Genomic DNA, 27,291 nt, shown 5'->3' on the forward strand with positions numbered 1-27,291 from the left:
CGGTTCCTGCAGCACCACCATTCACACACATTGTGTGATTTTGAACAAAGCAACAAGAGACACAATAAAAAGAAATGCAGCAAAGTTCAACAGTCCGCAAAAGATCCTATAAGCTACAAGAGGTAGGGAGGAGAACGAAGGGTCATACAAATAGCAGCTCCTCCAGGGACACACTTGTGTGAGATGCACTGGTGTTAATTTGCATCCCGTCAACCCTGGACAGCACGTGATGCTTGCCCCTCACACAGACCACCTTGAAAGAAAGAGCTAGAGACGAGGGAGAGAAAAGGATGTATACATGTTTCTGATAGAGACTTCTAACAGCAGATTCTGGACCAAAAATGTTTCAGCAGTACTTCTATGAGCTGGTAGGTGGTGCTGTGCAGCTCCGCACTGATACCGTTTTACTTTAGAAATGACGAGGGGGTGGTTAACATAGGAGACACTCCAGCGTCGTGACGTCAGTTCCTTTCTTTCTGCACCACCAGAAGTGGATCTGGAGCTATATCTTGTATCTTTGGAACCGTTTTTTCCCAAAAGTTTTGCAGTGTGCAAGAGAAATGTCACCTCACAAGACGAGAGGTTTCAAACCCTGTAAGGACTGTTGCAGATAAACACCTGTGGCAGGTCCTCATCAGGATTGCATGTGGTCGCTAGGTTTGAGTCACAACTCTTAAGCCTGCAGTGACTAAGCATCGATGAACACAAAGCCCAAACAGGACCTTGAGGCCAAGATATATACCTCCAAGCACTGGGGTCGTTCCTGAGGTGAGTTGTCATCGAGCTCCAAGTCTTGGGTTAGACAGAAGGAAACATAAGAAATACAAACAGGATTTGCCCCTTCCCACCACTCACAATCTACTTTAAAGGCACAAAGGTGTTGCCATGTGTCTTGATCTCGCTCCCGAAGTCAGTCAACTTTGGGCCCATCCCAAAACTTGTTCCGGCACGACCAGAGTTTCTCTGGCCTTCTGCGATATGCAGGCAGATCAAGGAGTTCTGCAACGCCATTCACTGACTATTCGTATCCCTACAGACTCTTTGTGGCGTGCCTACATCCAGGCTCCAAGGAGCCAAGAGATCTCCCATCTGGGACAAGGACAGTGGGTTTGCCTTTGGCACCAGCTTGAGCCTCCAAATCTATCACTGCACCTCTGGCGTCTTGTGCCCCGACTCTGCTGTCACCCTCCACACCGGTTCCTGGGGCCTTGGCGCTAATGCAGACTCCACCGATGCCGGAGAACGAGCTGCCCATTGTGCTCTCCCCACTCTGAGTCGATGCCTTTATGACCAAATCCGAGGTCACACTTCTTTCATCGCAACACAGACTCCCTTTTTTGACTTGCCTCCTCTACAAGGAAGGACACATACATTGCATTCCTTATTTCATATGGATTCAGACAACAATTATGATGGCGGGTGATGAAATGGGGCAAATATATCATAGTGAAAATTGGTATGACGACCTTCAAGAAGCCAGTGGCCTTGAAAGTTCCCCCTAGATGGGCCTTCTCTCACCCCTTAGTCCTGCCACAGAGGAGAGTGCTTCCGCGTAATGGTCATGCATATGACTGCAAAGTTCTTGACCTCCTTCTCCCCTCCTTGGAGATCAAAACTAATGTCTTGACAGAAGAACTCAAGCTAGGGCAACCATCTACTGAGCTCCTCCTACCCATTAATGAAGCACTTACAGATACCCTCCTAGGAACCTGGGCCAAACCTAGCTCAGGCCCCCTAGTCAATCGCCAAATTGTGAGTTGCTACCACCCTGCCCTAGGGGACCCTGCGTTTTTGTCTGTGCATCCTCCGCCTCTACCAAAGCTTGGTGTTGCACGCATCCACAAAACAGAAAAACCCAAATACCTTTTTAACTACTCCCCTGGATAGGGAGTACAAATGTGTGGAAACCTTTGGGAAGAGGGTTTCCCCCCCTGGGATCTGTAAGTGCCAGATGTTATGTTAAATGAACTTCTAGAGCGCACGTACACCCAAAGGTTTCATGGCGCTATTGCAATATCGTACTAGATCGAGAGGTTACTGGTAGGCTTGAATGAATAAGAGAGTTTTGAGAAGGGATCTAAAGTGAGGATAGGATATTTCAAGTCTGAGTTCAGTAGGAAGGGAATTCCATGTGTGAGGTGCTAAGTAAGAGAAACTAAGCCCGCCATGTTTTTTCCGGTTAAAGCGGGAGGGGGTGAGGAGGTTGGCCTGTGACGAGCGGAGAGCACGCGTGGGGAGGTAGCGAGTGATTAGAGAAGAAATGAAAACAGGCCCGCTACCAGTTAGGGCTTTAAAGATGGTACAGCCCAATTTGAACAAGCAGCGTTTGGCAACTGGGAGCCAATGAAGAAGTTTCAACAAGGGGCGGACGTGTTGAGTGCGAGATTGGTGAGTAATAAGACGTGCAGCCTGATGCCTCCTGGACTACTATAACATGCTCCTTGGGTTTCAGTGGCTCAAATCTTCCCAGGTATCCCATAAGACCTCCGGCCTGTCTTGACTCAAGCCATACAGGATGGTTGTAATGCAGCCAGGTTCACAATTCGTTGTGGTTTGTTCACCGCTAAAGTCTTTGGACAGCTTGCATTGTCTGATAGGCGAGACAGAAAGGAATATGCTACTTACCAGTATGCATCTGTTCTTGGCATGTAGAGCTGCAGAGTTGTACACTTAGCATAGATCGCCATCTGGTGTTGGGCCCGGATGTTTGCAGTTTGTTTTTGTTCTTTGGACAGTCTTTGGAAGTCACGAGTTCGGTGACTCCTCCTTCGGTCCGTACTGCGCATGGGCTTCGGCTCCATCCTCAGATTGTTTTTCGCCAACAGGGAAATGATGGAGCGTAGTAATAACAGTGAGAAACCCATGGGCGTGTACAACTCTGCAGCTCTACATGCCAAGAACAGATGCATACTGATAAGTAGCATATTCCGTTCGAGGCATATGAGCTGCAGATTGTACACTTAGCATAGATTATATAGCAGTACCCAACCTTAGCGGCGACCACCGGTATCCGTTGCAGCGGTTTGAAAAAGTGTCTTTAGTACAGCCTGGCCCACACTAGCTTGTTGCTTGGAATGCACATCTACACAGTAATGTTTTGTGAAGGTGTGCGGTGTTGACCATGTGGCTGCTTTGCAGATGTCATCTAAGGGTATGTTCCCTAGAAAAGCCATAGAAGCCCCTAACTTTCTAGTAGAGTGGGCTTTAGGTGGAACAGATAATGTTCTTTTTGCCTTTTGATAGCAAATTTGTATGCACTTTACAATCCACCTAGCTATCCCTGATTTAGAGATGGGGTTGCCTTTATGTGGTGGAGAGAAGGAAACAAACAATTGTTTAGTTTTCCTGAAAGGTTGTGTTCTCTGTATGTAGTACAGTAAAGCCCTCTTAACATCAAGTGTGTGTAGGGCCCTTTCCGCAACAGATTGAGGTTGCGAAAAAAAGACAGGTAATTCCACCGATTGATTGAGATGGAAGGGGGAAATGACCTTGGGCAGAAACTTTGGATTTGTACGAAGTATCACTTTGCTGTGATGTATTTGTAAGAAGGGTTCCTGTATAGTGAACGCTTGTATTTCACCAACCCTTCTAAGGGAAGTGATAGCTACGAGGAAAGCTGTTTTCCAGGTGAGGAACTGTAGCTCACATTTATGCATTGGTTCGAAGGGCGGACCCATTAGCCTTGTAAGAACTACATTTAGATTCCATACAGGGGAAGGTGGTGCCCTGGGAGGAATTACTCGTTTAAGGCCTTCCATAAAGGATTTAATAGCGGGTACTCTGAACAGTGATAAATGCTGTCTGTTTTGTAGATAAGCAGCAATCGCTGCTAGGTGTAGGCGTATGGATGAATATGCCAGGTTACACCTGTGAAGATGGAGCAGATAGCATATGATGTGCTGTATGGATGCATCTAAAGGGTTGATTGTATTGTTACGGCAGTAAACCACAAATCTCTTCCACTTTGCGGCATAGCATGCTCGAGTGGTAGGACGTCTGGCTTCCTTGATAATGTTCATGCAATCAGGGGGAAGGTTAAGGTACCCAAATTCTAAGATTTCAGGAGCCAGATCGCAAGGTTGAGCTGAGCTGGGTCCGGGTGCCTGATTTCTCCATGGTTCTGAGTTAGGAGGCATGGGGACAGGTGCAGTTTTTGATGTGGTACCACCGAGAGCTGCCTGGCCCATGTTGGAGCTACTAGAATGAGTGTGAGGGAGTGCTGTTGTAGCTTCCTTACCACTAATGGAATTAGCGGGAGAGGTGGAAAGGTGTATGCAAATTTGCCTGACCAGTTCATCCATATCGCATTGCCTTTGGACAATGGGTGTGGGTATCTGGCGGCGAAGTTTGGGCATTTTTTGTTTTCGTGGGTGGCGAAGAGGTCTATCTGAGGATGCCCCCACTTTTGGAAGAATGGGCGAAGAACCTGTGTATGCAGTTCCCATTCGTGTAGTTGTTGCGTTTGTCTGCTGAGCAGATCTGCCATGGTGTTTCGTACGCCTGGAACATGCTGTGCCAGGAGAAAGATGTTTTGAGGAATTGCCCATCTCCATATGCTCTGGGCTAAGCGGGAGAGCTGGGGAGAGTGTGTCCCCCCCCCCTGTTTTTGGATATAATACATTGCAGTCATATTGTCTGTGCGAGTGAGGACTGCTTTGGCCGAAATCTGTTTTTGAAAAGATTTTAGGGCTAGAAAGATCGCCAAGAGCTCCAGATGGTTGATTTGGAGCGACTTTTGCTGTGGCGTCCATAGACCTTGCATTGTGAGGTGTAAGAAGTGCGCTCCCCAGCCGGAGAGCGATGCGTCCGCTGTTAGAATCACCTGAGGAACCGGGTCCAGGAACGGCCGCCCTTTGGAAAGGTTTGTGGTGTTCCACCACTGCAGAGAGTGATGGGTGCGGCCGTCCACCAACACCAGATCCGTCATCTGTCCCTGGGCCTGGTTCCACTGTCGTGCTAGGCACTCTTGGAGTGGACGCATGTGGAGTCTTGCATGGGGCACTATGAAAATGCAAGATGCCATCATCCCTATGAGCTTCATAAACACTCTTGCTGGAAGAGAGTGTTGAGGAAGGAACGTTTGGCGCAAGGCTTGTATGCTTGCAATTCTGGCTGAGTTTGGATAGGCAATACCTTTGGAGGGGTCTATAGTGGCCCCGAGATATTGCTTTGTGTGAGATGGTAGGAGGTGGGACTTTTGGTAGTTCACCGTGAAGCCTAGCTGGTGGAGCAGTTGAATGGTGCTGTTGGTATGTTGCACACATTGGTTGTAGGATGCAGCTTTTATGAGCCAGTCGTCTAAGTAAGGGAAGACGTGAATATGTTGACGTCTGAGGTGTGCTGCTACAACTGCTAGGCATTTGGTAAACACCCGTGGTGCGGTGGTGACCCCGAAGGGGAGAACTGTGAACTGGTAATGTTGACCGTCCACCACAAACCTGAGGTACTTCCTGTGAGAAGGGTGTATTGGAATGTGAAAGTATGCGTCTTTGAGATCCAAGGTAGTGAGAAAGTCTCCCTGACAGAGGAGCGGGAGGACTTGTTGTAGGGTGACCATGTGGAAATGGTCTGAATGTATGTATGCATTTAGAGGCCGGAGGTCCAGAATGGGCTTCAGGGTCCCGTCTTTCTTCGGTATTAGGAAATACAGAGAGTAGACCCCTAGATTTTGCTGATTGACGGGGACCTGCTCTATAGCGTGTTTTTGGAGGAGGGAGAGCACCTCCTGTTTGAGCAGTGTGGAATGTTCTTGAGACATTGGACGGTGCCTTGGTGGGATATTGGGTGGGGTAGATGTTAGCTCGAGACAGTACCCTGACCGAATAATTTGGGTCACCCATTTGTCCGATGTTATGGATTCCCATGCGTGGATAAAGTTTTGTAGTCTGCCCCCGACCGGAGTGGGATGGTCTGGGGGGAGCGGAGGGAAGTCATTGTGCGGGCGGGGTGGCAGAACGGGTGGTGTTAGTTTTGCCCCTGCCCTTATTGTTGTTGCCTCTGTAACCACCCCTTTGGTAGCCCTTTGAAAAGGTATTTTGAGGAGGGGAATTGTAGGAGGTAGAGGCGCTATCGGTGGAGTAGCCTCTGCCTGTGCTACGAAAGGATGAGCGTCGAAAGGAGCGTTTAGGGGTCTGTGATTGTAATGCCCCCATAGACTTTGCTGTGTCTGTGTCCTTTTTCATTTTTTCTAATGCTTCGTGTACCTTTGGCCCGAAGAGATTTTGTTGGTCAAAGGGGTGATTTAGTATGGATGCCTGGACTTCAGGCTTGAACCCTGAGATCCTGAGCCAGGCATGACGACGAAGCAGGACACTAGTATTTATGGCTCTAGAAGCAGTGTCGGCTGCACCGAGGGCACATTTAATGGAGGTGTTAGTAATTAGCTTACCCTCCTGTATCAGGTCATGAGCTTTGCGTTTGTGTTTTTCTGGGAGGTGCTGTATAAGAGCCTCAAGCTCATCGTAGTGTGCTCTGTCATAGCGCGCAAGCAGCGCTTGTGTATTTGCAATGCGCCAGATGTTCGCGGCTTGTGAGGCGGTGCGTTTGCCAGACGCGTCTAGAAGTTTGGATTCCTTATCTGGCGGTGGGGCCTCTCCTGAGGACTGGGAGTTAGACCGCTTTCTAGCTGTGGACACAACTAGGGAATCTAAGGGAGCAGGGCCCTTAATGTATGTAGGGTCTGTGGGTGCCGCCTTATACTTTTTTTCTATTCTAGGGTTTAAGACCCTGGCCCTGACAGGGTCTTTGAACACCTCTGCAGCATGCTTGGTGACACCCTTAAGCATGGGCAAGATAGCTGTGGACTTATCCTGAATATCAAATGTATCCAGTAAGAAGTCGTCTTCCACTGGTTCACTATGCATTTCCACCCCATGGTAGTGTGCTGCTCTCTGCACTAAGTGGTGAAACCCTAATGAGTCCTCTGGGGGAGACGGCCTGGGTGGGTATAGGTCGTCCTGAGGCACATCCGGTATGTCAGGGTTTTGGTAATCTTCCCATGGGTCTGGGGTCCCCGGTGGAGTGGGGTCCATTGGGGCGTCCGCCGGGTCATAATCTGGATCCCCGTAATCCGGATCTGGGGACGGGGTCGGGGAATGATGAGGCAAGGGTGGCGGAGACCTGGGAGGGGGAGGGGGTGGAAGAGGTGGAGGTGGAGGAGGGGGAGGGGGAGGTAGTGGGGAGGGCACTCTGAGAGGAGAAGTAGCAGAGTCCTTCCGCTTGGGCGGTGGAGGAGGAGCCGGTGTGTCAAGACGTCTTTTCTTGACAACTAAAGTCAATAGCCCAGTCTTTGGATCCTTAAATAAGGTCTTTTGTAAAGGATCTGGTGTAAAGAGGTCCAGTGGCACCGAATCGTCCGCTGGCGCCGATGTTTTCGGAGCCGAGGATTTTGATGTTTTCTCTTTTGGAACCTCCGGTTTTTTCGGCGTCGAAGTAGTTTTCGGTGCCGGAGCGTCGGTGCCGAGGGATTTGTGTTTGTGTTTTGTCGGCACCGAAAGTCCAGGCTTCGGCACCGGTGGCTTCGGAGTCGAGCTGGGCGTCACTTTCTTCGGTGCCGGACGGTGTTTATCGGCACCAGGAGTCGGCTGGCTCGAGCCCGAGCTGCCGTGAGACTTGAGGCTTCGACACCGGGCCCGAAGGTGGGGTGATAGAAGCTGTGTGCTTGGTTTTACCCAGGCCTGCAGGCGAGGGTGTAACCTGAGTCTCTCTGGTTTTGGGCGCGGGGGTGGGAGGGGGTAGAGTACTCACGACCCTCTGCGCCGGTGTGATGTCCTCCACGTCGGAGTCGTCGGCCTCGGAAGCGCTGACGACGTCTTCCTCCAGCTCGGTGTGTTGTTGCCCCGAAGCTCCGGTGTCGTCTCCGAAGATGTCCGGTGGAGCCGCGGTCGATGCGTGCGCCATGGTGCGTCGAGCTCTTCGATCCCGGATGGTCTTTTTTGAGCGAAAAGACTTACAGGCGGGGCAGTCTCTAGCCTCGTGTTCTGGAGAGAGGCAAAGGTTACACACCTGATGGAGGTCGGTGTGGGGAAATTTAGACCCACATTTTGGGCACTTTTTGAACTGAGTCCTTTCCATCGGCCGGGACCGGAGTCGAGGAGGGCCCGAAGGCCGGTGCCGATGTGCGGAATGGAGAAAAGTGCCGCTTCGAGAGATGAAGTATAGATGAAGAAACTCGAAGAACGAGGATTTTCCGTCGAGGCTGGAACCGTAGAAGTTCGAAGCCGGAGCACGAAGTATCACATCCGAGCCCGATGGCGGAAAAAAAACAATCTGAGGATGGAGCCGAAGCCCATGCGCAGTACGGACCGAAGGAGGAGTCACCGAACTCGTGACTTCCAAAGACTGTCCAAAGAACAAAAACAAACTGCAAACATCCGGGCCCAACACCAGATGGCGATCTATGCTAAGTGTACAATCTGCAGCTCATATGCCTCGAACAAGTAGTTCCTATAATATAAGCAGTGGAAGGATACAAGTCATCCAATTAAGAGGATAGTAAAGAAGCTACCTCCAGGAGAAAGACAAATGCACGCGAAGAAGGAAAGCAACTGAATAAGAAGCACACCAATGGGAGTGACAAGAAAACCTACCAGTGGTAAGCATTGTGTCGAATCTTAGCCCATTGTAGGTTTTTGTATGATTATTTCAACTGAAAGCTAAAAAAACAAAATAATGCCACACAATCTCAAGTTGCATTGGAAGATGCTACTCACATAAAAACTTGTAACAATTAATATCTAACCTCATGCTGAGTAGCCACAATATCTACATTCAGATAAAATGCTCCTATAATAAGGGCTTTATTGTCCCTTTAACTCATTTTTAACCAGGTCAAATACAACATACACTATGCAGAAATGCACGTGTGCAAGGAGTCCATAGGGCATCAACGAAAATCTCCCAGACAGATAAAAATCAGACGAAAACGTTTTTCTGTGGCATTGGATTAAACAAACGTGGCAATCACGAGTCAGCATACAATAATGTGCATGGCACCCATCATCTGTCATGCATGTATCTGGTACATTTGATGATAAGCTGTATTTAACGTGCATTTGATCTTTCATTACCTTGCTGCAAACTCAGATAAAACAAGTACCTACTGGATTGTTATTGGTTTTCCCAGTGAGAATGGCTCGAGCTTTTAATTTGTTCATATTAAAATTTTTCTGATAGGCTTCATAAATGAGCTTGGCAAGAGCTTTCAGATCTGCCATTTGTGAAACATCCAGATCTTGCTCACAGGTTAGGACTTCTGCTGTAAGTTTTTCTTTCTCAGACCTCGGCATTCGTCCAAAACGGATTGCTAGGGAAAGAAAAGTGTCAAATATATAACCATGAAAACAAATCATACACAGTAATGGGCTACATACCAAATATGAAAACATTCAAGCTAAGCAACATAGTGACTTGTAGTCCCAGGCATACAGACCCTGTTCTCCTTATTTATTGGACATCCCTCAAGCACAGGAGCCCATGCCCTGCACTAAACATGGCTGCTCGCTTCCCAGACCCCAGTTGTTTTTCCCTTTATTTCTGTTCATCCATGCCAAAGGGAAAGACACAGGCAGAGAACAGAGACAATGGGTGGGTGAAGGGACGTTAAGGACCTCATTACAAGTGGCCTTTAGATTCTTATGGATCAGAATTAGAAGTGTTGTGTTTTTTACAAGGCGATTTCAGGATGGGTGCAGCCCCAACATCTGGGTGAAACCATGCAGGAATGCAAGGGAGGGGAGGCGGGGGTGACTGTTTGACATTGTTCAGCATTCTGTCCATCAATTGTTCTTTTTGCATTTGTCACCCGAGTGGGATGAGTATACCCAGACGTGGGTTCCGTGCTCGCTATGCCACTGGATTCAAGCTATCCTGGCTGATGAGGGGTGATATCCCGAAACCGGTCCTTGAATCCTTGTTTTTGGTTCAGGGAGGACCTGGCATGGTAGTTTGGGCTGGACTGTTCCTATACGCAGCCGGGCCAAGACTGATTTTCATATGGCTGAGTCTAGACAATGGATTTAGGGCCAGATCTCTGTACTGGGGGGAAAGGGGGAGGGGGGGGGAGTGTTTGACATTGTTCATCATTTTGTCCATCAATTGTTCTTTTTGTATGTGTTGATTGGGAGGCAGATTTTTCTGAGGCTCTTTAGCATGTAGAAACACAATGAGGTGACCTGGTTGACCTGGCTGGTCATCGAGAGCCGTCGTCCACCGGGTTCTTGGCTTGACTGGCCAGGCTGGGTGCTGTTCAGAGTTCTGCTGCCTACATGGTGGACTTCCAAAGGGAAGTGCTCCTGCCGAAGAGTACCACGTCTATTTTGCCTGTATTTAGTTTCAGACAATTGATCTTCATCCAGCTGATGAGCTGGGTGTCGTTGACAAAGAAGATGATGTTGATTCCATGCGATTGGATGATGTTGGCTAGCGGTTCCATGTAGGTGTTGAAAGGCGTGGGGCTGAGAGATGATCCTTGGGGCACTTGCGAGATGAGATTGGTGGCGGTGGCTGAGTTGAAAGTGGCCAGGCTGTACTGGGTACATCCGGTAAGAAAGGAGCAGATCCAATGGAGAGCAGGATCTCGTATGGCAGCCTTGTGAAGTTCTTGAATGAAGATGGGGTGCTGTCTTCTCTGCATATGATCAGTCGAATATCGTCTGTGGTGGCAATGAGGGTGGACTTGGTGCTGTGGTTGACCTGAATCTGGACTGGGTGGGGCTGAGGAGGTGGTTGTAATTGAGGTGGCTGGCCAGTCACTTTTGAGGATTTTCTCCCGGACTGTGAGGTGATTGATACTTAATTAGCTAGCTTAGGGTATGCTGTGAGTTGCATCAAAAGGGAGAGTATGATGGCGTGTTTCTATGCATCTGTGAATGTGGCTGTATTGAGTGAGTTGTTGAGTATCTGGGTCAAAGCTGTGCAGATGGGGTTCAGTCCTTTGGTGCAGATGAAGTGTGGGCAGGTATCCGACAGGGCTTCTGAGTGAACAGATTGCATGGTCACTGAGGTTTCTGTCAAGATAGTGATGGGCCAGGTGATCATGTATCAGGGGGATCTGCCTCATCAGACGGGAGGGATGGATGCGATGGTGGATGGGTCCGGCTGTGGATTAATACTGTTGTAGATGCTGCAGATCCTGTCGCTGAAATAGTGGGAGAGCTGGTTACAGTGGTCATAAATTGGGTGTTGGTTATGGAACAAATGGAGGGTGAGGTGAAATTCTTTAAGATGGTGAAGAGTTATTTGGCATTGTTTGTGCTGTTTTGAATACGTTTTATCAGAGCTGACAGCTTGGTAGATCTTATCTGCTGATGGTAGAACTGGAAAGCTGGCTTGCTCCATCTGCATTGCTGCGCAGTGGCGTTTGGTGAGTCTAAGTTCTTCTATTTAACTGCTTGCTTGCACACTGGTCCTGGTAGTGATGGCTTTGAGCGGGGCTAGGGTGTTGACACAAGAGGTAACCTAGGTATTTAAGTTGGTGATGGATCAAGAAAGGTTGTGGTGGTGTAGGGGCCTTGGAGCTCTGTGGTTCATGCTTTTTTCCAGATCCTGTTCCAGTTTCTTCAGGTAGTTTTAGGAGGTGCTGTTCTGTGTCCGTGGCAATGAGCAGGTCGAAGCGGATAATATGTGGTCAGTCAAGGTGAGGGGAGCTGGCTTGTGTGTAAAACCTCAGAAATTTGCCAGTTATGGTTTGCAGTGCAATCCATAACCCATGCCTCACCAAAACAAGCATTTACAATGCAATGGTCTCGGCATTGTTAAAGTTAGAGCTATTGGCATTGCTCATGAAATTATTTTTGTTTATGTTTTTGTTTTTAAAACATTTATAGAAACGGCATTGTTATTTACAATGTCAATAGCTCAATCTCTCTCAAATGCGAGACCTATTGCATTTGCACCCACACACAGAGCCACACACACAAAGCCACCCACACAGAGCCATTAAATAAAGCATGTGAAATGTAAGCAGGAACAACTTAACGCTTTTACATTTTTGCAGAAATCAACAAGTATTTTTGCCTGAAAACTACAGGGCCCAGAAAGGACCCATTTCAATGTCTACTGCTTATATGCTTACAAAACGTAAGCAGTATGGCTTAAAAACACCTTGGAACATATTATCAAGGAACGGCGATAATGTTATCGCTGTTACTTGATAATATGGCCCCACATTCGTGAACACAAAACCGCCCTACACATTTTGTATTGCAATACCTCCAGGTTTGGCGCACTTCCCCAGGGGGGCGGGGGAACAGCGCTTCACTGGCAAACTCGGTAAAATGACGCTAATGTTTTTGGGGTTTGAATAAAACCAATCTGCCCACTTTAAGAACACTCCGTCTTGCTTTATTTAGTTATTGTTAGGCTGATTTGTTGATTTATTTATGTCAATAAATAAAGCATGTGTGTGCCTCCTGACTAACGTGTGATGTTATTGTGTGTGTGCCGAGAGAGAAGTCCTCTGTTTGGTCCTTGGGTAGAAGGAATAAAGGAAGGAATGAGAGAAGGAAAGAGTGACAGAAGTGGTAAAACGAAGGAATGAGTTAAGGAAGGGATAAAGGAAGGAAGGACAGAAGGGAGGGATAAAGGAAGGAAGGAGAGAAGGAAAGTAGAAAGAAGGGAAAATGATAGAAGGTATGAGAAAGAAACTGTAAAATGAAGGGAGGAAGGACAGACGGGAAGAGAAAGGAACTAAGGGAGATGCTGATTTATTCTAAAGGCAGCTTCCATAAATAGCAGTAAAGTCCCAAACAAACTCCGAGAACTTCAGGGCAGGGATGAACTGTGGAGGCAGAGATGAACTGTGGAGGCAGATACCTATGTAACTCCCACCCCTCAGAAATCCTTGCTCAGGAAACATAGTAAGGGTACAGAGTACCTTCAACTGAGCCCCGCCTTGCTGCTGCACCAGGCTTCACCCGGTACCCCGTCTCGGGACCGGGACTTCAGGATGGGGCCCGCGAGGCCCCAGGCTGCCTCCTTCGTTGTGGGTGCTGTCCAGTGCGGGGTGGGCTCCCGCCTGGACTTTCTTCAGCGCGCACCGGGGCTCCCAACAGCGCACGGGAGCCCCATTTGAGCAGACACTTCCTGCTACACCGCAGGCTCCGCCCAAGTCCCGGGCAAGGATGTCTGGCTTCCTGTGGGGCCGCGGCGGTGATTCTGTTGCTTCGGCAGTAAGAGGGGTAGGCTCCCTCGTAATTTGAATATAAAATAAGCGGGGTGGGCACCCGCCATCATCAAGAAAGCAAACACCAGTGGGGTGGGCACCCGCAAACGAAATAGCGAATCGTCTAGTTTTTCATCAGATAAAATAGCGAGGCCACCGAAATTGCACTTGGAGTTCTACATTTAAGAACAGATTTCACTGAAAGTTACAGATTGTCATGAACATTACTCGTTCGTGAACATTCTGATTTGCATAGAGCACAGTCTTACCGCGTGAAGGCACAGAACAGACATTGTGTTTGGCCAAGGTTTGGCAAATAATGACGCGCTCACCTTTTTTTTTTTTTTTACTTTTACAAAACCCGCCCTGCTAGTTCCAGACGGACAAAAATAGAACATGGGTATTCTGTGTGTGGAGTGATCACAGCAAATGTTTTTAGCCTTTATGCAGGGACGGCTTTGTGGTACTGCGAGCGAAGGACTGTTGCTGCTCCGTTCCCAGTCCCGCCGCGCACGAAATGGCTGAACCCTCAGATGCAAAAAAAAAAAAAAAAAAAAAACACGCCCACCAGCGAAAAAAGGGCCGGGCTGCCAAAATGAGAAAAGTAGCAAAAAAGACGCCCCCGAATCCGAAAAGGACAGGGCCTGTTCGGAGAGACAAACCTCTTCTCCAATGGCTGGCCAGCATTCAAGAGGCCAGCCAATGGAGAAGAGGGGAGAAGAGGGGCGGGTTTAAGCCCCTCTTCTCCAAGTCATTAAATCTCGCGAGCGAGACTGTGCAAGCGCAGCCTTCGCTAGCCGAGACCTAAAAAGTACACCCACTTTGGGTTCTTCCTCTGAGGTTTCATGTAGATCCGTTAAGCGGGGGCCAAGAGAAAAGGGGGATTCCAAATTTGCTGTTTTCATTTCTTTATGATTCTTTTCTCCATGATAGAGAAAAACCGGCTGAACGGCATTTCACCAAGTTTTATGTCAAGACCAAAGCCACCGATTATGCGGTCTTTATAAGGCCCAACTTCCCAACTGGCTGCAATTTGTGGGAATAGCAGCCAGTTGATAAACAAATAATCCATAATACCGTCAAAACAACAAAAAACTAAAATACCGAGAAGTCCTTAGGTATTGGCTACCATTGCTAATAACACAGGTGACTAATTCGTATTCTATATAGAGCCCCCAAACAGTCCTGCACTTCCTCTGTCGTGCTGCTAGAAGTCAGTTAAGTCAACGTCACTTCATTGTTTTCTGAGCTTTAAATAGTTAAGCATTTATATTTTAGCTGACAAATTTATTTGCATGGGATTTGGCTTTGCACTCGCAATTCAGGACATGGGTTGCTCTATTACAGCGCCTATATTGCTGTGCACGTGTTTAACTACTTGCTGCTGTCAGTTCCAAAGTCATGGAGTTCTTTATTTTGGGTGAAAGATGGCTCGCGATGTTCTGTGCAAACAGTCAAGTCCCTCTGGAGCCGCCTTATCAACCCTTGAGCCCTCACATGCTACAGCAGAGTGCACATCTTTTGCGTGCAGGCCCTCCAACTCTGAGGAATTATTCACAAGAGACAGGCTGCTATTGCACTCCACTTTACTGAGAGCCTTTTTCTTACAGGAAGTTAAAATGTATGCCTATGCAATTTAAGAACAGAAGGCTATTCTCCCAAACTGATGTCTGTGATTTGTATTTGGGAAACTGTATTAATTTATAATACAGTGTTATTTGCACTGCTCTTATTTCACCGGGAATGTATATTGCTCAGCATTGTTTTATTATCATTGCAATTTCTATTTTATACAATGGCTGAGAAAAAGTCAATCTGTGGGAGACAAGGAAATAAGTGAGGAGGTTTTTAAGGATAGTTTAAAACAGTCCATTAATTCCTCAGTAAAATCTGCAATGAATGTTTCAATTGAAGAAAACTATCCAAAATATCAGCAATAATGTCACTAATAATATTTCTGGCCCAGATCCATCCTGCTGGTGTTTTCCTTCCAGTACACATGCCAACAGGAACCCTGATTTTTCTGTGGTAAAGCCTTGCGACTGACTATAAAGGGCAAAAGTCACTTCTTTGAACAAAGCAGGGCCAGTAGATTCAGCAGGGTCTTCTGCTACTAAAACGTTTGGCGTGGTCATATCAAGAGTTGGGGAGTCGGAGAGCCAGTGCACAAGATGGCCATACTCCTGTGAGGCTCCTGCAGTCTGGGAAAAATATTTGCCATCATCCTGCTTCAAATGGTCCTATTTCAACTGCTCTTATGTGCCTATTGTAGCATGAACTGTGGTGATCTCACTCTGCGGCCTGGGTCGCGAGGCAAGCATGGTGGCCGCTCGAAACATCGCAGCCGCCCCTAATGGAGTCCTTGTAGACCATCTCGTTCCTTGTGAATTTGGGGCAGGAGAGGTGTATGGCCCTTGAATCTGTGGCACTCTGCTACGAGGGGCGCTGCAGGAGCTGCCGCAGCTGCGGAGGGGCCTGGTGAGTGCGGAGCCAGCCTCGTGCTGGGTGCTCTCTGCTGAGAGTGCCCGGGCTGGTGGTGCAGCCACATGGATCCTTGCGGCTACCTCCGGTGGTTGTACAGGAGCTGGGCACCAGGAGACAGCCTCTACTACGACAGGTGAATGTACGGAGCACGCCAGTTATTTATTTATTTATTTATGGTATTTATAGAGCGCATCACTCATCCCGAGGGATATCACGGCGCTTAAACCAGATGAACACAGCTAATAGCTATAACAGAAGGATATTAGTGAGAAGAGGGAAAAAGGTGCGTTTTCAGCTTTTTACGGAACAGAAGGTGGTTGGTGGTGTGTCTAAGATCATCTGGAAACTCGTTCCATCTCTTGGCCGCTAGATAAGAAAAAGAGCGGCCACCAGTTCTAGCTTTATATATACGTTTTGTCCTTGCTAATGCTAAGTGAGTGGAACGTAAGTTCCTGGTAGGGACATAAAATTCAATTTTATCCTGGAGCATGATGGGACCTGTCCTGTGTAGAGCTCTATGAGCATGACAAAGAAGTTTGAATGCGGCCCTCTGGCACAGAGGGAGCCAGTGGAGAGTTTTCAGGCATTCTGATGCCGAGTCTAACTTGCCTTTATCGCAAATCAGTTTGGCGGCTGCGTTTTGCAGTACCTGTAGGCGAGAAAAAAGATGTTCATTCATCCCTACAAATAATGCATTCCCGTAATCCAGACGACTGACCAGTAAGGCTTGAGTAACTGAGCGTCTGCAGTTCAACGGTATCCATGGGAATAGCCTCACTAAGAGTTTCAAGATGGCGAAGCCCTTGCCACAAAGGGATCACACGTGATCTTTCATGGATAGCTCGTCATCCATGATAATTCCCAGATTCCTGGCGTGTTGTTTGGGGGTGGGTGCCAAGCCCAGCGTGGGAGGCCACCACGTGGCATCCCAGATTCGCTTGGCTCCCCCAAACAAAAGGATCTCCGATTTTCCAGCATTTAGCTTCAGGCAGTGAGAGTGCATCCATTGAGCCATTTCCGCAAGGCAGCCTTGTAATTTAGTTTTAATAATTTCAGATTTTTCATTTAGAGCCACCACTAGCTGCGTGTCGTCCGCATAAGAGCACATGCCGATGCCCCACTTCCTTCCAATGTCAGCGAAGGATGACATATAAACATTGAAAAGGGTGGGGCTCAGCGATGCACCCTGGGGGACCCCGCAGTCAATGGGGGTAGGGCTGAAATGAAATTGGTCCATGTGTACCGTCTGAGCGCGGTTGCTCAAGAAGGAGTGCAGCCAGTTCAGGGCATTGGACTGGACTCCCTTGTGGCGAAGTATGTTCAACAGACATTGATGAGAGACCGTATCAAATATTTCCAGGTATAATTAATGGTTGTGAGATTGGAGTCACACAGACGGCTGGGGGGGTCGATGGGGACATTGTGATTACAGGCCTGCCTTTAATTAATTAAGACTTGAGCTGACCCAGCGTTACTTAATAAGGTGCCTAGAAGTGATGAACTAATATATACAACCGTGGAAAATTTAGGGTTGATGCACTATATTCTGCCTCCTAGCGCAGACCTTCAGTGAAAGCATTAATGGAGGCAATGGCCTCTGCTACTGTTACCTGTGCCATCTAAAGCCTGCAACATTCACTGGCTTCTAGGGTGAAAGACTGGGACACAAGTTCTCATTGCATACCCTGCATTTATAGGGCAAGTACCTGCTTTGGATGTGGTGGTAGCTGAGAGACTAGCAAAATGAATAGGCTCCACCTCATTACCCACTGCATGAAATTATCAGCCTGCTTCTGAAGCTTGTGGTCCTGAGTCTGCTTGTGCCCCCCTGCAACGGACAAGTGGGGGTGGGCCAGGACTGGGCAATTACTTAACATGGAAAAGGTTTTGAAACTCATCATTGCCAAGAACAAGGACATTAAGGTGAGATGGTGCAGCAACAATTTTCGTTTCTTAGGTGTGCCAGAGTCTGCCAATACGGGTAGAATGGAGGACTTCGTTGACAGACTGGTCACTACCTTGTCTGGTGCGGACTCCTCCAAAATCCTTATTGTTGAACGTGGGCATCGTGCTTTATTACACTGAATTCCTCTGCTTGTGTACTAGTAAATTGCTATGAACCCAACACTGATGATTCCACATTTTTCAACTGTCTTTGGGGACAAATTGTAGTTATAGGCCCGACCCTCCTTCTATAGGAAGGATGGGAGAGGATTTTAATGTTGACTTAAACATGGCCATGGATCGATCTCATATCTCCCCACGTCACTGCCACTAGACATATAAGAGATATCATGGAAGAGAACGGGTTTGTGGATGCTTGAAGAACATTCCACCCCACTGACAGGGAGGGCATGTCCTATTCAGGAGTTCATAATAGTTAGTCGCGCTTAGACTACTGGATTGTTTCTAGGGGGGTAGAACAAAGGATGCACAAAGTTTCTCATCTTGCGCAAAGATATTCTGACCACTCCCCTGCTCTAATGGTGCTGCATCTCCACACCCAATCTCCAGTGAATATGACATGGTGACTGTGCCCCAAAGTGCTCCTAGATAGTCCCCTTTCGAAAGGAGTTGCGCCAGGAGGTTGTTGATTTCTTCTCGAGAAACACTGATTCAGTGCCTAATATAGGCACTGTATGGGAGGCATTCAAAGTCACAATCCGTGAGAATTGCATTGCTAGAAGTGAGTGTGTGGGGGGGGAGTGGTTGCACTCACTGCAAAACCACCTTCGTCAACTGGGCAGTGAACCTAAGCATCTTAAGGCTGAACGGGGTGATGCAGATAAAGCCAATATATCCAAGCAAATTTAAACAAATTTCTTTCAGTTTCAATAAACTGGTGAGAGAGGGCATGCCTCTATCGCGGCAAATATGCCAAGGACTTGAGCGTATGGAGAAGGTGAACGACCGCAACACGCGCTAGCCACCATGACCACCTTCTGCCAATAACATTCTAGAGGTGCAGGGAGATGACTGACTACTATATAGGAATACACCAGGGATCCCTCATGTATTCTCCCAATGTTATAGTTCCCTCCACACGTCCTGTAGATCAGAGCCCACAGACGTGGAACTCCTACCTGGATGACTTAGTTTTGGGTTGCTGAGTGACGCTCAGTGAAATTTCCTGGCAGAAGATATCCCTGACAATGAGATTTGAGAGGCGATCATGCAATTGCAAGCCGGCAAAACTCCGGGGCCTGATGGCATACTAGCAGACTTCTACAAGACGTAATGTTGGCCTATTAATACCGATACTAAAATCCATATATCAAGAGGCAAAGACAGATGGCCTACTCCCCAATCTATGTGCAAAGCTATGATTATCACTCTGCTTAAGCCGGGAAAGCCTCCTAATAAGTTAGAATCTTATCAGCTGTTGTTCTTTAATTACTTGAGATGTCAAGGTTTAGCTGAAATGCTTGCTAACCAGCTCACCCTCCTAATGCTGTTCCTGGGAAGGCCTGACCAGTCAGGCTTCATACCCGGTTGGTCCACGGTCCATAATCTACAGACATCACTTGCTTTTATGCATGACATAGATCCAGACCTGGCAGCGGTGGCAGCCTTCCTAGATGCCACCAAAGCCTTTAATTTTCTAGAACTGGACTTAATGATTGTCCTCGGTTTGATGGGGCTCCCTCGTCCATTTCTGCCCCGGATTTCCCGGCTATACTCGCAGCGGGTAGCAGGAGTTCAAATCAATGGCTCGATTTCCAATCCTTTCCATAACACTAGAGGCACATGGCAGGGCTGCCCAATATTGCCACTACTTTTTGCCCGCGCGATAGAGCCCCTGGCAGCCAAACTCCACGCATGTGATCATGAATATGCGTTCGCTACCCATCCAGGTATATTAAAGTATCACTATATGTGGAAGATATTACCCTTTATTTGAGAGATCACTCAAAAAACACCATCCGCCTCACAACCAGCTCCGACTACCACTCACAGGACATGGAACACCTCCACCTCCACTTCCAGATCCAGACCAACCCAAACGCCACCCTCCTCCATACTCATCTACAGACCTCCTGTGCCATAGCCAACTTCACTGCTCAGCACATTCTCGCCTCAATGGATTACATCCTCCTCAAAGACCTCAATTTCCACCTGGACAACCTCGACGACCACAACACATCATCCCTACTAGAGAGCTGTGATAGGACAAGAAGTAGGCGGAGTATTTTATTTCTTTTTCTCACTCTCTTTTACTAGAATTACACAGCCTTTCAGGTGACACTAAGAGTTCTATTCACTCTTCTTCTTTAGTCTCTTTTTCCATCTCTCGTCCTTAGTCTCCCCTATACCCTCTGAAAACACAAAAAGGGTGCGTGGGAATTACTATTCGTTTCTTTATGACGGGAACCCTTTCACCAATCGCCACTTCTGTACCAAATACCACACCACGTTCGTGAGTTGCAATCTTCTCGCTTTGCTTAACTGAGTCTGGTTTGCTTAAGGTGTGTGACTAAGGGCAGGATATCAATAGACGTTCCCCTTCACACCCCTGCCTTCTCTCCTCCCCACCAAGCCCCCTCCGGGACAGCCCTACGACCCACAGGAAAAACCCCACCCGCTTCAGTGTCTCGCCTGGGGACAACACTTGCCTTGGGCAATGAATCCCGACCAGAGTCACGGCGGTCCCATCCGTCACACCTTCCCTCGGGTCTTCCCCATCAGATCTCCCGTACTCCTCTTCCGCCTTCCTCATATCCGGTTCCGGGCTGGGTGAGAGTGAACCACTAGACTGCATCTCACCCGTTCCCCCCCCGGAGTGCCCTTCTCCCGAACCACCGTTCCTCCTGCCACAAGAGCCTCACCACTATCGGACTGAAACAGCTGGTCTCCCACCAACCCACTCAGCAGGACACACGCTCTACCCCATCTTCTCCGCAGACAACATCTCCGTCAGCCACACCTCCGAACTGCATTGGACGGACCACCGCTGCGTCCACTTCTTCATCAAACCCACTGAACACCACTGCGATCCGCACAGAAGCTGGAACGAGATCTCCCAAGACCAACTCAGCACCTCCCTCAGCAAAGCCCCACTGCTGACCACCTCAGACGCCAAAAACTCAGCACGCAACCTCCACTGATTAATCTCCAACTGTCCGACACACAGGTCCCTCCTTAGGGAACCCTCTGGTAAGCAGCCCTCCCAGAAGCCAGCTGGTTCTCCCTCGTCCTCCAAGAAACCAGGCGTACCTGCAGATGGCTCAAAAGAAGATGGAGGAGCAGCAAGACCTCAGCGGACCATGCAGCTTTTAAGACCGCCGCCATTGCACACCACCACCTCATCAGATCCACCAGGAACACTGCCATACAGGAAAGCCAACACACGCAACAGCAAAGAACTCTTCACTGTGATCAAAGAATTCGCCAAACCTGGCACGGACATCTCAGACAACCCCCCCCCCCCCCCCCCCAAGCTATCTGCGACAACCTTACCGCATGTTCCACCACAAGATCTCAGACATCTACGTCAGTTTCGCAATCCAGGACCCACCCACCCCAACCGCAACCACTGCACCCAAATACTCCTGATTCCAGCCAACACTGCTCAACTAAACCACCGTCACCGTTGACGACACCCTAAGGATCATGAAAACCATCTCCTTCAGGGCCCACTCCGACTCCTGCCCCATCACATTTTCAACCAGGCAGGCGCCACTCCTTCAATGGCTCCATCGAATCCGCCACCTTCCCTGAAGACTGGAAACATGTAGAGATCAACACCATGCTGAAGAAACCCTCGGCCGACCCAACAGACCTCAGAACTACAGACCCACCCATCTGCTCCCCTCCCCAGCCAAAGTCATCGAGAAGGCCATCAATGCTCAACTCACAGAATTCATCTAGACAAACAACACCCTGGACCCTCCCAGTCTGCTTCAGGAGCAACCACAGCAAGGAGACTGCCCTCCTCGCTGCAACTGACGACATCTGAACTCTCCTAGACTGAGGTGACACTGCAGCCCTCATCCTCCTGGACCTCTCTGCCCCCTTCTACACCGTCTCCCAGCACATCCTCTACACAAGACTCCACGACGCTGGCATCTGCGGCAATGCAGTAAAGTGGATCTGCTCCTTCCTCATTAGCTGCACCCAGAGAGTCAAGCTCCCACCGTTCTCCTCAAATCCTACAGAGATCAGTTGCAGAGTTCCCCACGGCTCCTCCCCGAACCCCACCCTCTTCAACATCTACATGGCTCCACTCGCAGCCATCGTCAGAAACCACGGACTCAACATAGTCTCCTATGCCGACGACACACAGCTGATCCTCTCCCTCACGATGAACCCACAGCCGCTAAGAGCATCTTCCACGACAGGATGAAACCAGTAGCCGCCTGTATAAGGAGAGCTTCCTGAAACTCAACTCCATTAAATACTAGTGCAGTTCTCCCAGAGTAAGTCAAGGACCTGGGAATCCATACAGTATAAGCAACACTTGGTCATGACGTATCCTTCCAGTCCAAATGAAATGCACAGGAGTGGAAAAATCAATTCAAACGGTCATACAGAGAGTTATTCTATAATTAGATTATAGTCACAGAGAGAAAGACCAAAGACATCAATGTTTATATGAAAAAATCTTATCTTTATATAGTCTTCATCAAAAACAGTATATAGTAATGAAGGCTATATCAAGATAAGATTTTTTCATATAAACATTGATGTCTTTGGTCTTTCTCTCCAAAAGGAGTTGCAGTGTATCCAGAACACATCCCTGCTAAAACCACATCTACCTGAGAGATCTCCACTGGCTTCCGGTCAACAAAAGAATCACCTTCAAGCTCCTCACGCACACTTCCAAAGCACTGAACAACACCAGAATCGAATACCTCAACCACCGCCTCACACCAGCCAGACACCGCCACTCCACCCATGGCCACTGTCCCAGGGATCCAAAATACATCAGCTGTAGGAAGATCCTTCTCCTTCCTCGCTGCGAAGACCTGGAACTCCCTAACGATGCAACTCAGGCAATCACCGTCACTGCCTTAACTCAGGAAGGACCTCAGGACCTGGCTCATTGACCGAATTGCAGTACTCCCTCTTTCCCCATGCACCTTGAGACCCTTCCAAGTGAGTAGTCATGCTCAATAAGAATCCTGATTGATTGACTTAGAGATCCACAAGATAGACTAAATGTGATCTTCTGTGAATTTTTCCGAATTGGGGGGGATTATGCGAAGTGCAGATTACCTGGGAAAAGTACCTATTTTCCCTCAAGCCAGCTACGTAACCCTTCATACCATCGCAGTGGTGCCATTCTGAAATTAAATACTTGGGAGTGGTAATCTCAAAAGACAAAGAAGAAATCATCACTGCGAACTATGATACGGTGCTTTCCAAAACCCCTGACATTATTGGCTGGATGTTATTACCCTGTCACTAGCGGGTCGTTATATGCTAAGGAAAATGGTCATACTACACAAATTCTAATATCTATTCTTCAACATACCTCTTCCACTGGGGAGTTCATTTTTCCAAGCGCTTAAAACTCAGATGATATGACTAGCATGGACAGGCAAACAACCCCATATTGAATGGGCCACCCCCCTGCTTCCATTCTCGACGGGAGGGTTTGAGGCTTCAGATATGGAGATGTATTATCTATGCGCTCGAGCGCACTATACCATTCATTGGTACAATGCCACTCTATACCTTCCTCACCTGGCAATAGAGGAGGATTATATGGCCTCTGTACCACCAGCCTCATACTTTGGGTCTTTAGCAGCTTCAACCACATTAGCAGATTCCACGGCTGCATGTAATTTCAAGGCTTGGCGAGGCTGGCCCGAAAAATGGACAAACTGCTCTTTTACTCTCCACTGATTCCGCTCCCTTATCATTCCCTACTACCTATCACAAATGAGAATGCCTGTAGACAGATAATCCAGAGGCGAAGGGCTGCACGTTCTGTGGTGACCTTTATCAATGGGGCTACTTTATATCCCACAATGCGTTTTTTGATGAAGCGCGCAATCCCCATTATATACATTTTTGTACATTCGGCTCAGACACAGTGTGAAAGCTGCAGCCCAGGACTTCCCACATGAACTCCTAGATAGTACTTCAGGCTGACAGTTCACATCACCTAGTTTCCCTCCTATCATACAGCGCAAATTGAAGTCCCATCTACTGAGGGTTGGGCGAGGGCCCAGTAAGAGGTGGATAGAGGGAACACACTTACTGATGAGCAATGGCAACATTGCTGTGTACAAACTGGGAGGATAGCCTCTAGCAGCAGACTACGCATTATACACTATACGTTTCTCCACAGAATATACTACACCCATGCCAGGTTACACTGCTGCCAGCTTCAGCCCGATGACAGTTGCGACCCATGTGGCGTGACGAGCACAGATTTCATTCACCTTGCGTGGACATGTAGACCCATGCAAGCTTACTGGCAAGAGGTTTTTACAGCACTCACTGACATGATAGGCCAGGATCTAAATTTCACTCTCATATCATGGCTATTTTGGGGCATACATGGGAAGCCGAAGCAGGTTTCATGAGATATGCGGCACTAGCCCTTCTCCTTGCAAATCATACAGTTGTCTGTCATTGGGGGCTGGGAAGAACTCTGAAATTCAAGGAATGGCTATCTGACCTAATTTAATGTAATGACCAACAGTCCTTATATGGTGAAATGTTACCCCTCGATCTCGACCGGGGACAAATGGGATCCGTTACATAATTACTTGTTAACCCGTCCACACGATGGCAGGAAAGAAGTGGGATCAGTACCTCAGGAACTGAATTGCTACCCTGAGCAGACTATAATTCTTGGGGCCTCAACTTCTGCATCCTCGTGTATATCCTTTTTGTTTATTACATGCCAAACTGGCAGAACATATCGATATGGAGTGTGCCCAATAATGTACAAACTAAGATCTAATTGGAACTTTTATTATGATGCCAAAAAGCGTGGAGGATATTTATCACATGGCTGTGATATTGTGGATTTTTTTCCACTCTTGTTGCTTTCTATCTAATCAAGGCAGGTGGATGGGATGGGAAAGGATGAGATGCTTCTTATTTTTGACTAAAACGAACTATCGGCGCAACTGGTGATGTACTTTGTATTTTTTCTGTTATTGTTTATGAATGAAACCTACATTTAAAAAAAATTAAACAAAGGAAAACAGCCTGAAACACAGCTTGACCATTCCGATCGGCACTCTGATGTTATTTATTCCCATGACTCTGATGCAGATGAACATGACTAATCTTACCTTAAAGGTTTTGAGCCAGATAACAAGTTAAAAAGAAAAAAGAATCTGCCTGGGGAACCTTTATTTGACTCAATCATTGTTCCATCCCCGTTCTACAGAATGGCCCACTATGCCACATATTGAAGAATATATCTGATCAAGAATTCAACCTTTAGACAAAATTAATAGGAATACATCAAATTATGAGTGCTCCTATACCCAACATCTCTGACTAGGTTCTAGCTACTCTTGTATTAGACCACAAACGTCCGATCATTTTCTCAAAATTTAACAGAGATATGAAAAAAGGAATTGATAGAGCCTGTTCAACATGTCAAGACAAGCTCTTGGACACATTGCACCTAGTGTCAACAATTTCTGAGAGGTCGGAACAAGCCAAAGAGAGAGCTTTAACAATTTATCCAAATGAGTTATCAAATTGGATCTAGAATGTAATATGCCTTGTAGACAATGCCAATTTGTCAATTTCTCTGAATGACGCATGGGTTTACTCATAAAACTACACCTTGAATTCACTGAGTTAGCCTCTACTGGTGATGATCTAGCAGTTAATAGGCTTCTGTTTGGAGATAACTTAAATAAAAAAAGAAATAATAAGGTCAATGCCCTAAGTTCTATTGATAAGGCTCAAGTTCCCATGAGCAAGGTATTTGGCCATACTGATGGGGTCGTTCTGCGAGTCATTTTCAATTCGACAATAGGCTCCTGTTCACAAAGTTGAGAGGTCAAACCAGATTCATTATCAAAGATAAAAATGTTATCCTCAAAGATGGAGAGGTGGAAAAGGCCAATGTAGAGGTCTAACCAGATATCCCAATGCCAACAGTAAGTGCTTAACCAACACCAATTGTTTTTTGGGGCTGGGGAGGGCAGGAGTGGTTACCCAAATAACTTTCTTCATTTAATATTAAAATAGCCTCTGACCCATGGGTTCTCCAAATGCTACAGGATTACCACATAGAGCCCTTCAATGAACCAATTGACCCTTCCTACCCTCGCTGTATACAGTTTTTTTACACAGACACTATTTCAGTCAATTACAAAATAAAAGATCCATTGTGAAAACAGGAAACTCAACCAATTCTGTTGAACCAGTCAGGATTGCTGAGCAGTATATTTCTGATGAGGAAGAGTAATATATTTATGGTGTGGCAAAAAACAAAAAAGGTTATAGCAGTAATAAATCTCTGCCAGATCAAGCAGTTGGTGCTTTATTGGCATATAAAGATGGAAACAATTCTCCTTCTGTACAATTGTCTACAACCTTACAGTTGGATGTCAAACCTAGATTTGAAAGATACTGAACTGTCAGAAACAATATTTCCTCCTTTCCAGAAATATCTATCATTTCAGTGAGGGGATGGGGGGGGGGGCAATATTTTACAAGTTCACCACATACCCTTTCAGTCTCTCTTCCGCAACTAAGTGCTTCACCAAGCTGCTCAAACCAGTAGTCACATACCCAAGATCTCAGGGCATTTGATTTCTAATTTACTTTTATGATATGTTAATTCTGTCTCAAGACAAAAAAACAATCCTTTGCCATTTACAAACTATGATTTCTCTTCTGGAAAGTTTGACAATTGTCATAAATCAAGACAAATCCTTACTCCCGCCTATGCAATCCAAAATTAGTTTGGTTTTCTAGTGAGCTCAAAATCCTCCTCCCTTCAATTGGCAGAAAGAAAACTGAATGTTCTAAAAAAGGAGTTACCTCTGTTTTTAAGTAATCTTTCATATCCCTTTGCCATTTGACATGAAAAGTAGGTCCTCTAGCACTTTCAATCAGGCAATATTTCCAGGCCCACTTCATTATTACTCAAAGGCTCAAGTTACTCAGACCTCATTCCTCTGGATCAGGAAACCAAGGACGAAGCAAACTGGTGGTTGTAAAACCTTCAGGCCTGCAACAGCTGGTCAATCTTCAATACTACCCCTGATCTTCTATTGAATACATCCTGGATGAGTGAATGATGCAGACAGTTCTCGACTTGCAGGGTATGGTCAAAGGAGTTATACACACACATAAATTATTTAGAACTTCATGCTGACTCCTTTGTGTTAGGGCGTTTCCACAGGACGTTTGTCAAATACTTTGCTTTCATTAGTAAAGCTGGGCCCCTGATTCCTATAGAGTTTATAAGCCAGCCTGTACCTCTTGGGTTTGAATGAAATAGAGATCCCATTTCATCAGATGTCACTCCCATTGTAAATTTCTTAGAATATCTTGCAGCATCAGAAAAGGCCTATGTGACAGTAAATACACACAGGTCCATAATTTCTCTGTATCAATACTGCATTGCAGGAAACCTGAGGGAATGGCCCCTGATTTGCAGATTACTTCATGGAATTAGAATGGTTATCCCTCATGTTACTGAATATACTTCTTTA

At 47.2% G+C, this 27,291-nt stretch overlaps 1 protein-coding gene across 5 annotated transcripts in view; it reads right to left on the minus strand.

The window, feature by feature from the left end:
- Positions 1 to 27,291, minus strand: part of PPARA (peroxisome proliferator activated receptor alpha) — a 264,838-nt gene that overhangs the window by 26,335 nt on the left and 211,212 nt on the right. For all 5 annotated transcript variants that reach the window (XM_085652413.1, XM_085652414.1, XM_085652415.1 and 2 more), the window contains one exon: positions 9,102 to 9,304. In XM_085652413.1, the coding sequence (XP_085508539.1) occupies positions 9,102 to 9,304 (203 nt within the window). The remainder of the gene's footprint in view (positions 1 to 9,101; positions 9,305 to 27,291) is intronic.

The sequence above is a fragment of the Triturus cristatus genome, chromosome 4_1 (genome assembly GCF_964204655.1).
Source record: "Triturus cristatus chromosome 4_1, aTriCri1.1, whole genome shotgun sequence".
Taxonomy (NCBI): Eukaryota; Metazoa; Chordata; class Amphibia; order Caudata; family Salamandridae; genus Triturus; species Triturus cristatus.